The sequence below is a fragment of the Crotalus tigris genome, unplaced genomic scaffold (assembly GCF_016545835.1).
Source record: "Crotalus tigris isolate CLP2741 ecotype Arizona unplaced genomic scaffold, ASM1654583v1 scf7180000017666.379230911805:20528666, whole genome shotgun sequence".
NCBI lineage: Eukaryota > Metazoa > Chordata > Lepidosauria > Squamata > Viperidae > Crotalus > Crotalus tigris.
Window position 1 is genome coordinate 10,852,236 of NW_024096552.1, and position 12,212 is coordinate 10,864,447.

A 12,212-nucleotide genomic window follows, 5' to 3' on the forward strand; every position below is an offset into this window, starting at 1 on the left:
TCACTGACTGTGGAGAGATGGTGGTCGATCTGATCGTTCGAGGAAAGAAACCAGAAGGAGAAAGGCTAGCTTCACTCCAGAGTCTAGCCCAAGCTTCAAGCAACCAAAGCCCAAAAGCACTATTTTAAGCTGATGGTAAACAACATTCTTGGATCTGGGTAAGAACATTGATTTTCTCTCTTCTATTTGATAATTGATTTCCTGGAAAAAAAAACCCCAAGAAGCAAAAAGCCTCTGAAAGTGAGAAGCAGGGAGATCTTTGCCCTATCTTTCTACAGACAGAAGCAACGAATTAAACTTTTTATAGGGGACAGAAATATACTGAAATGAATATAAGACCTAAATTTGGATAAGTTTGAAATTGGTGGAATTTGTTAAGACTTTCTCTTTAAATCATGAAAATAGAAGAAAAGCAATTGTTTATTTTGAAAATTGAAAAATGAACTGGTGCTGACATCTGGTAGTGGATGAAAATATACAATATACAATAGTAGTTGCTCCAATACAGGAACTGGCAAAGCCCAGCTTTTGTAACCTTCAATGTCTTAATAGCAGAGAACAGCTGTGAAAAAAAAAGAAAATATTTTGGGCTACCTACAAAGTGAGAATTATAAATTGACCTTTCTGGATTACAAATACTTATTCAACTGTGACTTTAAAGCTGTCTGCTTGATTTTTGGCTATCATGGAAATCCAGAGATCTGCAGAAATAATATACCAAGAAAAAACAAACACTTTCCAGGAGGAGATATATGCTATGTTGCAACTAATTCAACAATTATCTCAAACAACAAAGAAATTAAAAATAACTTTGAAAATATCAATGAAAACATCTCCAATTTAACTTTACAACAAAAAAACTCTCGGAAAATAAAAATAGAGAGTGAGCAGATAAAACAGACAACTGAATATAAACTAGAGGAAAGAGATTTAAAGATAGAACTTAACAATAGAAGAAATTATGACATAACCCAGATGGAAAAAAACTTGCAGGAAACATTGGACATGGAAAAGATAACATATACTTTTAAGATCACAAAATAAATCTGAGGACAAGAAAGAAGATTTGTCAAAATGGATTATAGAGCTGTCAGGAGAACTATGAGAACTTGAGAGACAAAATATGATAAGAGAAATTAAGAGAGAAGAGATTTTCAATGAATATAAAATATTTCCCATAAAAATATCTTACTTGATTTGCTTTTTGTACCTACAACATCTACAAGACTATGGGAAGACTCTTTGATTCAGCGGACATATTGATTAGGAAAGATGTTTGGCAAAAAAAAAAGGCTAAAGTGAGAATTAAGAAATTAGATGATGGAATTTATCAGAGGGAATATTTAAAAATTAAACATCTGTTTGAATATGGTTAAAGAAATAGAAAGATTTTGGATATAAATGAATTTTAATTTAAGAGGGATAAGCCCCTCAAGTAACATAGTATTTTTTCTTTCTTTTAACATGAGAAATATAAAAATGTTACACTTAAATTTTAGATACTTAAGTGTAATTGATCTTGAGAAAATTTCAATGGATAAAAATGTTTTGAACAGACTTAAGGGATTAGATAATTGGATTTATTAAATGAACATTTAAAGATTATATTTGAATATAATATATATATTTGAATATGCTTAAAAAAGAGAAAAAAATTCTAGATATAAATGTACATAAGCCTAAGAGGGACATGTACAGTATTTTAAGTAGAATACTATCTTCGTATTTCTTTTTCTTCTCTTTTTTATTTAAGATATGAGAAATGTAAAAGTGTTGGGATGGCCTGTATGAGGAAAAAGACTTAAATAATTAAGTGTAATTAACTTTGAGAAAATCTTAACCTGTAAGAATGTTTTGAATATTGTGGGGGAAATAAATTTAAATAAGAATTTTGTAAACAGGATCTATGATGAGGCAATCAAGATAAACAGTTAGATGTGAACATACTGATGTGGTTATTATTTGCAGAAATACTAGAAAATGTTTATATTTAATTATTTATCAAAATAATAAGAATTGTAAGATCAAGCAAAGCTACTATGTGGACTGTAGAATTATAGAAACTAATTGTTATTGTTTTTTAAATATAAACCCAATCAACACGCTGTTTACCAAATATTAAGATGATTATGTTAAAAATCAATAAAACTTTTTTTTTAAATTAAGCTAAAATTAACTTTGGGGAATCAGTTCATTGAACTTGCTCATCTAACGTATTTCTTTAAAAATTACATTGCATGTCCTCATTCTTAATAATATAAAGCACAATGCTGAATACTAAACAGATTTTTAAATGACATGTTTCTTTGGGAGCGGAAAGTTCTTTATCAAAAAAAGATTAAAGTTATTTTAGCCATATTAAGTTAAAGGTTAGTTAATTAGCCTTATTAAAAAGGTTAAAGTTATTTAGCCTTATTTGCATTGTGTAATACTTTTACACAAGTCACCTCTGCTCATGTTTTATATTCTTGTTTGAAACAGTATCATCAAGTGTCATGTGGCATTGCAAGTGATGTTTTTGTTACATTTTTTCCTTTTTTGAAAGATATACCACAGAACATGTGGTTAAGATCTTGTGAATTAAATATAGAATCATCATTCTAAACCTTAGCTGGATTGTGCTAATTCACTTTAAAATTTTCCCCTTATTTGGATCAGGGATCAGCTTATTTTTTAGCTGCAAGTTTGGTATACCAAATAAAATAATTTTCTTCACTTGATAATTATGGAGGAAACACCATAGCTATATTCATTGGCATTCCTTTGGGTTCTTCCTTAATTCCTTGATTTCAGGAACGAGAAGCTCTATCTTTTTTATTATCCTTTCATTCCATAAGTTCTTTTCAAGACTTAGCTTTAGATAATTTCTATTCATATAGCATTTTATTGTTTTTTTAAACTAAATTTGTTGTAACTGCCCACTTCTGTAAACACTGGTGGCTTTCTTCCTGTGATAATTTAATTACATACACAATTATTTGTGACTTACTGAATTTTTAAAGATATGCACTACAGAAATATGAACTATTTTACTAAAAACAAGTATCCATCATTAGTTAGAAATAAAGTTCAGAGTTCAATAAATTTCATCGCCTATGTATGCTTCAGCTTTATTCTCCAATTATATTTAGAAATTTTGTGTAGCAGCAGTGAATAAAAAGAGAAATATTTTAAATCTTATTTTTTTCCCATTGATTTTGGGGATAGAAAATGAAGCCCACAATCTTTAACTATCTGTTGTTTCATCTGATTATAGGGGAGTTTAGACTCTTCAATACACCCAAACAACTGCTACATTGAGCTTTATCAGGGAGTTCAATTGTTTAGGCAACACATCTAAAGATTATTCTCTTATTCATATTATTTCCACTCCATCATCTTCTGCAGCTTTGCATTTAACGTAGTTAGGCTAAAACATTTTAATAGAACTAATTCTGTGGCATATGACGTCAAAGAGAAATGGAATAAAGCTACTCATTATAGTTTCAATAATGGCTCAATAATAGTTTCAATAATAGTGCAGGATCGTCTATGTTGCTTTTCTGTTAGGAAACAGAACCTCAAAAAAAAAAAAAAAAAAGAATTGATAAGCAGAATGAGAAGAGACAAAGAAAGGTATTTGTCCTATTATTTTTTGTTATGTACAATAATTAAAGTGGTGCTGCCTGTTATATTACATATAGGACATCGTTCTTGAGTCCTCCAAATATGTGTTTATTTCAATAAGCATTAGCTCTTAATTATACCTCAAGAGATATGTATTTTAAATTCTAGCATTTAACAATTAATAATAATTACATATTCTGATTGCACTGGAGGTTAGTTTTGCTGCTTTGAATAATTTAGCTGCACCACATTGTCTCGCCCAATTCCAACTGATGTAGTTCATATGAATTATGATTTCACATTAAAAAATTCGGTTTCGTTCATAAGTGTTTTCACCTTTATATGATATATATGTATAAAAATCAAGGATAAATGAATGAGATATTGACCAATTTCCAATTGTGAAGACATAATACAATTAAGATGCAAAGGATAAACATATAGCTTGGAATGCTTGGTGAATATTCTTTTTTAATTAACATAGATAGAAGTAAACATTAACATTTGGTCAAGTGTAGAATAATTTGCATTCATATTTTCATTATTACTAATGGAGGTATGTGTAGATACATGGAGACCTTGGTTTCATATTGCATACAGGGTAATTGTCCATTGGGAATTAAAGATGAAAAGCATGATAGTTAATTCTTAAAGGAAAGCTGTTCTTCATGCACAGCTTTTATTTCTCCTGTCTTTTCCATTAGAAACAAAATACTGAAAGTCAAATTCATATGGTAGCAGGAGGGAAAGATGCCATTGACAGGGAAAAAATTCAACCCTCCTTTTTTTCATTCAAGTCCAAAGGTACTAGTTTCTTCAACAGCTGTCAACAGCTTTTCACAGAGCATAGAATATGATGGATAGGGTGGAAGATCCAGGCGATTGAAACAAGTATGGGCCCTGCAAAATGAAAATAATATGCAAAGCTTTAAAAACAGCATCTTTGTCCGAAATAATCTAATCTACATCACTTGCCTTATTGATCCTTTTAAACCTGTAAATACAAATGAAACCACGTATTTGTGAAGAATGCTGTGTTTGTTATTACTGTGTAAATTAACAATGAGTTTAAAAGAACATTGAAATGTTCAAATCCTTTGCACAATTCTTCCCTCTCTCCATGTTTTCTAAGTCACAATTTTCCATTTGAACTGTAAACATAACTTCCCCACAACTAGTAAAAAAGACTGGAAAGGAAAAATCCTTTTAAGCTCTAAGGATAGTACTTATAAGAAGATTGATAGACCTGTATTTGTAGCTATAATTCTGGACCTGGTATCTCCTCAATTCAAATATTCGGGAGGTATGGTTATTCTCTACTTCTCCAAAGGCAAGAATTATGAAATATCAAATAGGACTCTTGGTGATTTTTGCCATTTTGTGTAATTCTTTCTGAGTCATATAAACTGGCTCATGATTTTCAGTGAAATATAAAAGACTTGGATGTTTTCCTTTGATTGTTCATTTTTTATTTATTTAGTTGATCTATTCATTGGTTTTTACTATAATTGTTGAATTTGTGTAGATATTGCATGTTTAAATATGATTTTAAAGATAAATATCTTGGGTGACTTCAGGGGCACTGTAACAGCCATATCTTTGAAGATAAGCCATTTGTTCAACATCATAACTATAGTTGCTGAATGAATTGTTGTTGAGTGAGGACTATCTATTGCAGTATAAATGATGAATAAATGAATATTCAAATTTAAGTAATGGTGCAATATAGTGCATAGATGGTAGCACAAATTTGGCAACCTGGGAGAATGTTTTTAAAAGAAGTAAGTGGAAATTGTACTCTCTGCCTGGAAATTTCTTCAAGATCAGATAAATGAAAAGTGTGTCTATAATCTTTATATAGGGAGCAACATAGTAGCATATTGATTAGAGTTTTTGTTGAGGCATTATCACATGGAAATAACTGTAGAATACTCCAAAAAGGAGTTCTGAGGGTGATGTATCCAGCCTGTCTAAAGTGAACGCCTTACAAAATTTCAAAATTCTGATAAAGGACAAATAAGAGGCTAAAGCAAACTCTTTCAAGGTGAGATTGCTTAAATTTGTTGAAGTTCTATACCTGAAATTTAATGTATGAGGACAGTTCTAGCATTGTCAAAACCTATTGAACATATATTTTCTATAGAGAAGCCCAGTAGGTGAATTTTATCTATGACTTTTTAAAGCTATGATTATTATTTATGGTGCCGAATCTATAGGAAATAGGATTAGGTTTAGCCAAAGGCAATAAGAAGAAACCATATAACCTAGCATAGGGGTCTCCAAACTGTGGCCAATGGGCTACATCTGCCCACCCCCCCGGAATTTTCCAGCCTGCCAACCCTCCCACGTCCTATGCTTCTATCCTTTCCAAACAGCACAGGGAGAGAAAGGAGGGTTGTATTCATCACTGTTTGGAAATGAAGATAGGATTCCCTCAATTTCTGTGATGGGGAAGGGGTTGTGAATCAGCTGAAGGATTGCTGGACGAGGAAGGGGAAGCATAGCTTCTCTCTGCTTTTCTGTTTGCTCATGTTTGACATTTTTCTTATATTATTTGTCCATACAACCACAGCAGTTTCTGCATAGTTGTCACATATCTTTTTTGCTGTTGTTGTAAGGCATATCACATTGAGCAAAATAAAACACATTCATTCAATTACATTTTATTTACTCATTTATAAAATTGATTTTTGCCCTTGAATGTTTGCAAAGTGTCCAATGTGGTCTTCAGACTGAAAAGTTTGGAGACTTCTGTTCTAGCATACAATGAGACTATAACTACATTAAGATAATATTTTTTATGTTTTTTGAAACTATCTGAATGGCTCTATAAACCTATTTTGAATAGTTTCAAGAATATTGAGTCTTTCAAAAGAGCAGATTTGGGAGACATAAAAAGCTGAAGGACTGTTTAGCTTTGTAAAATTTATTGTGGCTTCAGCATCTCCTCAGTGCTTCGGGTGTGGAGCATGCCACAAGCGCACAGACTGCAGATTCTGCTCCGCCATTTGCCGGGCATGTGGAAGGCAAGGCCAAATTGCCTCCATCTGTTTGGGTCGCCAGAAGGTCCAACCTCGGGAAGAATTGCTTCGGAAAGGTACCAGGGTCCCCAGCCAACACAGGGTGGGTTTCTGCACATCGCGCAGGAGTATTCTGAGGACAGGGACACACAAGCCCCTTAAGAAAAAGCTTCACATTGACGTGAAGTTGCAAGGGGTTCTCTTGTCAATGGAAGTGGACACAGGGTCCACTCTGTCAATCATTTCACATGACACCTTCAAAAGGATTTGCAGCAGTAGTGGCCTTCGAGTCAAACTCAGGCCATCGAACTTAATCCTCACTGACTTCCAGAATTCCAGAGTCAGTGTGAAGGGGGAGGCTACGCTCAAAGTGCAGCATAAGGCTTTTGAAGGCTTACTAGATGTGGTGGTAGTTGGGGGTGATCGCATGAGTCTCATTGGACTCGATTGGTTCAAGGCCCTTGGAATCCAAGTGACTGGGCTGCACAGCCTGCAAACACCAGGCCTTGCAGAAGTCTGCAGGGAGTTTGCTGATGTGTTTAGCTCAGAGCTTGGTTCTTACAAGGGGCCTCCCATTGCCCTATGCTTAGACCCAACTATCACACCTATTAGGATTAAGCCTAGAAAGGTGCCTTTTGCTCTCAAGAGCAAAATTGATGCAAAGCTGGACAAGCTGCTCCAGCAGGGCATCTTAGAACTGTGGACTCTAGTCCATGGGAAATCCCATTGTAACACCTTTAAAGGCTAATGGAGAAGTCCGAATTTGCGTGGACTATAAATGTATATTGAACAAAGCACTGCAACAGCACGCATACCCAGGCCCTGTGGTAAGCCACATTCTGGCCTCCCTCAAGGCGGGGGGGGGCGCATTTTTGCAAAACTCGATTTGGCACAGGCCTACCAACAGCTACCTGTTGATGAGGCAACAGCTGAGGCTCAAACAATAGTAACACACAGAGGAGCCTTTAAGGACCAAAGATTGCAATTTGGGGTTAATGTAGACCCTGCCATATTCCAAAGTGTCATGGAGCACACACTTCGTGGTATTCCTGGGGTCTGCCTCTATTTTGATGATGTCCTTATTGCTGGGGAGTCATCTCAAAACCTAGCTGAGAGATTAAGGGCTGTCTTGCTTCGTTTCCGCCAAACAGGTCTGAAACTGAAGCAAGAAAAATGTAAGATTGGAGTCACTTCCACTGAATTCTTAGGTTTCAGAATTGATGCTCAAGGCATCCATCCTGCTGAATTGAAGCTTCAAGCGATTCAGCAGGCCCCAAGCCCCAAGTCCAAAAGTGAGCTGCAAGCTTTCTTGGGGCTCTTAAATTTCTATCACGTATTTCTTCCACACAAGGCTGCAGTGGCTTTTAGATAAACAATTTCCATGGCAGTGGACTAAAGTCCATGAAAGGAGTTTCAATGAGGTTAAGGCCTTGCTCTCTTCAAATGCTGTATTAGCGCATTTCAATGAGCAACTGCCTGTGTGCATTGCATGCGATGCATCTCCTTATGGGGTGGGAGTAGTACTTAGCCATCTGAAGGCTGATGGGACATAAGTCCCTGTGGCCTACTACTCAAGGACTCTGACATCTGCAGAGAGGAATTATGCTCAGATTGACAGAGAAGCCTTGGCCATAGTGGCTGGCATAAAAAAAATTCCATGATTTCTTATATGGCTGCCACTTCACAGTCTACACAGACCATAAGCCTCTGCTGGATTTGTTTACCACCAACAAACAGACACGACATATCATTTCTCCTCGTATGCTGAGATGGTCCATTTTCCTGTCAGCATATGACTACACTCTAATTCATAAACCTGGAAAAGAGATGGGCCATGCAGATGGCCTCAGTAGATTACCTCTAAAACAGATAGAGGCAGATTCTGCTCCTGCTATTAATATTCTTTCCATTCAGGAGTTGCCTGAATCTCCCCTCAATGCTAGGGACGTGGCTGCTGAAACTGCCACTGATCACATGCTCACATGCGTGTTGACATGGGTGTTGTCAGGGTGGCTTGACACATGTCCAGATACGGAGTTTCAAAGCTTCTGGCAAAGGAAGCATGAACTTTCCACTTTCAAGGGGTGCCTTTTATGGGGTAGTAGGGTAGTCATCCCAGCCTCATTGAGGTCTAGAATCTTGCTCTCTCTGAATGAGGCAGGTATCCAGGCATAGTAAGGATGAAAGCGCTTGTGCGCAACCATCTCTGGTGGCCTGGGCTCGATAAAGCCATCGAGGCCCAGGTGCATGGTGCCAAGTGTGCCAGCAGTCAAGGCCTGAAATGCCTCAGGCCACAGTACATAGGTGGGAGGAAACACAAACCCCATGGTCACGGATACATATAGATTACGCTGGGCCCTTTCAGGAGCAATTCTTCCTTCTCCTCGTTGACAGTCATTCCAAGTGGCTAGAGGTTGTTCCTGTTTCCTCCACTACTACTGCCACGACCTTTCAGGTGTTGAGAGAGATCTTCGCCTCACATGGACTTCCAGATGTCCTGGTTTCAGATAATGGCCTCCAATTTACCTCTTTTGAGTTCTGGCTTTTCTTCAGGCCAACTTGATCCAGCATGCGACTTCTGCTCCCTTCCACCTATCTTCCAATGGCCAGGCAGAGAGGATGGTGCGCACTACCAAAGATGCTCTTAAGAGACTCACTTACGGCAGCTGGCATCACAGGTTAGGTGATTTCCTTCTTCCACATCGCACGACACCTTGCACAGCACAAGGAAGAGCCCAGCAGAACTCCACTGGGGTTGCCGCCTCGTCACGAAACTGCACAGGTTGCACCCAGACAGGGTGGCTTCACAGGTGTCACAGCCATGGGCACCTAGGAAACTACAGGTGGGCGAGCCAGTCTGGGCAAGGAACTATGGCCCTAGACATCTCTGGGTCACAGCAGTGGTATGCAAGGTCTCTGGGCCACTGCCATATGAAGTGGCCTTGGACGATGGGCGCGTCATCAGATGACACATTGACCAACTGCCTTGGAGGCTCTCCAGCAACGTTTCCACGCCTAGCTCTGCTCTCAGGGGGAGGAGGACCATAATTTGCATTCTGGGCCACAGTCTCCCAGCTCCAGTTCACATGTTCCCGTGGCAGAATGGGGACATTCACAGAATTCAGTTATTGCTCCAGATCGGGGGTCATCCCAGGCTTCAGCAAGTGCTCCAAACAGGAATTCTGCTGAAAGGGGGTTTGCCATGGAGGTGGCTCCTGACTCTGGCACCTCCGACACGCACACGGGGCCAATGGAGTATTGGGGCACATCAGCCACTCAGGCCACTCCAGCTGCTGGTCTTGGGCTTGAGGGACAGTGCTCCCGAGATGAGTCCATTGTAGATTTGGGGAATTCCACCCCCCCCCAAGGAACCCTGGCTGGAATTCAGAGGATTCAGCCAGTCAGCAGCTGGGTAGGGCGCCTGAGCTTTTGGGGTATCAAAGTCCTGGTCTGCCTAGCCTGGCAGGCAAGCTGGCAGGCCAGGCACACTCACCGGCCATCAGGAGGTCACAACGGGCCAAGGGCCCACCTAAACATCTTGAGGTTTCTGTCAATTCTAAGGGAACCTTACTAGTCCTTAAACAAGATGCAGAACAAAACACTCAGTGAAGGGGTGTTATTTTCAGCTTATTATTTGTTCTATTTTCTTTCTGAATGATTGTATATGTAAGAGTGCTTGCCTGTGTGCAGGCAACTGTGATTCCATTAACCCTCAGTCCCTTGAACACATGTACCTGTGCTGTTACATCATAAGGTATATTGTTTTATCTAGGGGGGAGGGGTGTTGTGTCTTGAGCCTGCTTTAACATTCAGCAGGCTCAGAAATGTTGCAAATGGTCCTGGGCAGACCAAAAGCTGTCGCCAGCCTTGTGCACATGTGCAAAGCGCAAAAACAGCCAGATTCCTATTGGCTGACACTGTCCGGGTTTAGGACAGTATAAAAGGCCTGCATGCCTTTTTGGTTGTTGCTGGTTGTAAGGAGAAGTCAATAAAGAAAGCTTGATGTTCACCATGTGTCTTCGTTTAATGTCTGAGACCCAAAAACATAAAAACTATCATTTTGAATTTCAATACAGAAGTAAGCTATAAAATGAACAAACCTCTGGGTAATCATGATATAATCAACTATACTGCCCCATTGGGGCACCAGAATGTAAATTCCCCTTTTATACCATTTGTCATTAAATCTATCTAGATCTAAGCTGTCCATATGTTGTGCCAAATCCTGCAATGTTATAGTTAGACTGGCTGGCTGGTAAACAACCATATCAATTTTATGGAGTATTGGCTGTTTAAAATAAATTTGCAAAAGAGTGTCATACTGACCAATCCTTGCATTAAAGTCATCAGCAATAATAATTATAGTGTCTGGGTATTGATATATGTAACCCTAGTTGAGCATTTATAATTTCTCAGACCTTGGGTTTCTAGAAATGCAAGTATAGGCCAACACATGATTATAAAACTTGATGTTTTAAGTTTGAATGACAAGAACTACAAGTATTTTTTTATAAACAATTTCAATACTTTAATCTGTCTTTTATAGGACCAGGATTACTTTTAGGCAAAATGAGATGGTATGACTTTAGGAAATAAAAGAACAGCAATTAATTTATTTTAATTTGTTTACTATTAATTTATTAATATTTTTAACCAGCATAATGGTAGTATTTGAATTCCCTGCAGAAGGGACCATCTTTCTCTGCTGTTTTTTCTAGTTATTCTGGACTGCATATCATGATATTGTATTTCTGATTCTATGTGACCTTAATAGTCCATGCAAATGACAAAGAATGGAAAAGCAAGAAACCACACAGGAAAGGAAAAGTGGCTTTAGTTGACTAAGATTTTTCAACATTTAATTATTTGATATCCTCCACATTCAAAGTGGTAGAATATGAACCCAAAGGAATTTTTGATCAGACTGTCTTTATCACTTTTAGCCTATCTTTTCTATAACACAAAATAATTAGTATGTTAAGCAGTCTTTAACATGATAAACTGGAATATTCAGAGATGCTGTAAGACAGTCTTTTCATTAATAAAAATATAAATCATGTGAACATGAAAATAAATTTATCTCCAACTATGAATGATGGAATATCATTTTAAGAAGAAATATACCTGGGGAGTGATGTTATTTTACCCCATTTCTCTATACAGAAACGCCGTAGTCCATTGCTCCCTCGAAGGGCTGCAAAGCCTTCATAAGGGACACTAGATGTTCCAGTAACAAACTGCAGCAGCCGTAGTCTTTGCTCATTGTTGAACCTTTCTACTGCGGCCCAGAACCATCGTATTACTATATGGCCATCATGGTAACCTAAAAGAAAAGATGAGTAAAAAACAAATGCATTAGAATCATGGAAAAAAGACATAATTGGATGTGAAGATGAACTAAACATGTTTTGCTCTATCTAGTCATATCTGCTCAAGATATGTGTGTTTTTTCCATATTAGTTTTATGTAATTGCTGGTATATCTGAATTAAGCATATCCTATATGAATAAAAAATGTATAGCTGTTAGACGTATAAACCAACCTACAATCTATGAAGTAAGTTATTTGACACATAAGACTACCTTA

General features: G+C 37.5%; 1 protein-coding gene across 10 annotated transcripts in view; it reads right to left on the reverse strand.

The window, feature by feature from the left end:
• Positions 1 to 4,057: 4,057 nt before the first annotated feature.
• The window catches only part of HECW1 (HECT, C2 and WW domain containing E3 ubiquitin protein ligase 1), a 357,453-nt gene continuing 349,298 nt past the window's right edge, over positions 4,058 to 12,212 (reverse strand). For all 10 annotated transcript variants that reach the window (XM_039336700.1, XM_039336697.1, XM_039336695.1 and 7 more), the window contains 2 exons: positions 11,751 to 11,949; positions 4,058 to 4,506 (listed from right to left, as the gene is read on the reverse strand). In XM_039336700.1, coding sequence (XP_039192634.1) covers positions 4,395 to 4,506; positions 11,751 to 11,949 — 311 coding nt within the window. In that variant the 3' untranslated portion in view covers positions 4,058 to 4,394. The remainder of the gene's footprint in view (positions 4,507 to 11,750; positions 11,950 to 12,212) is intronic.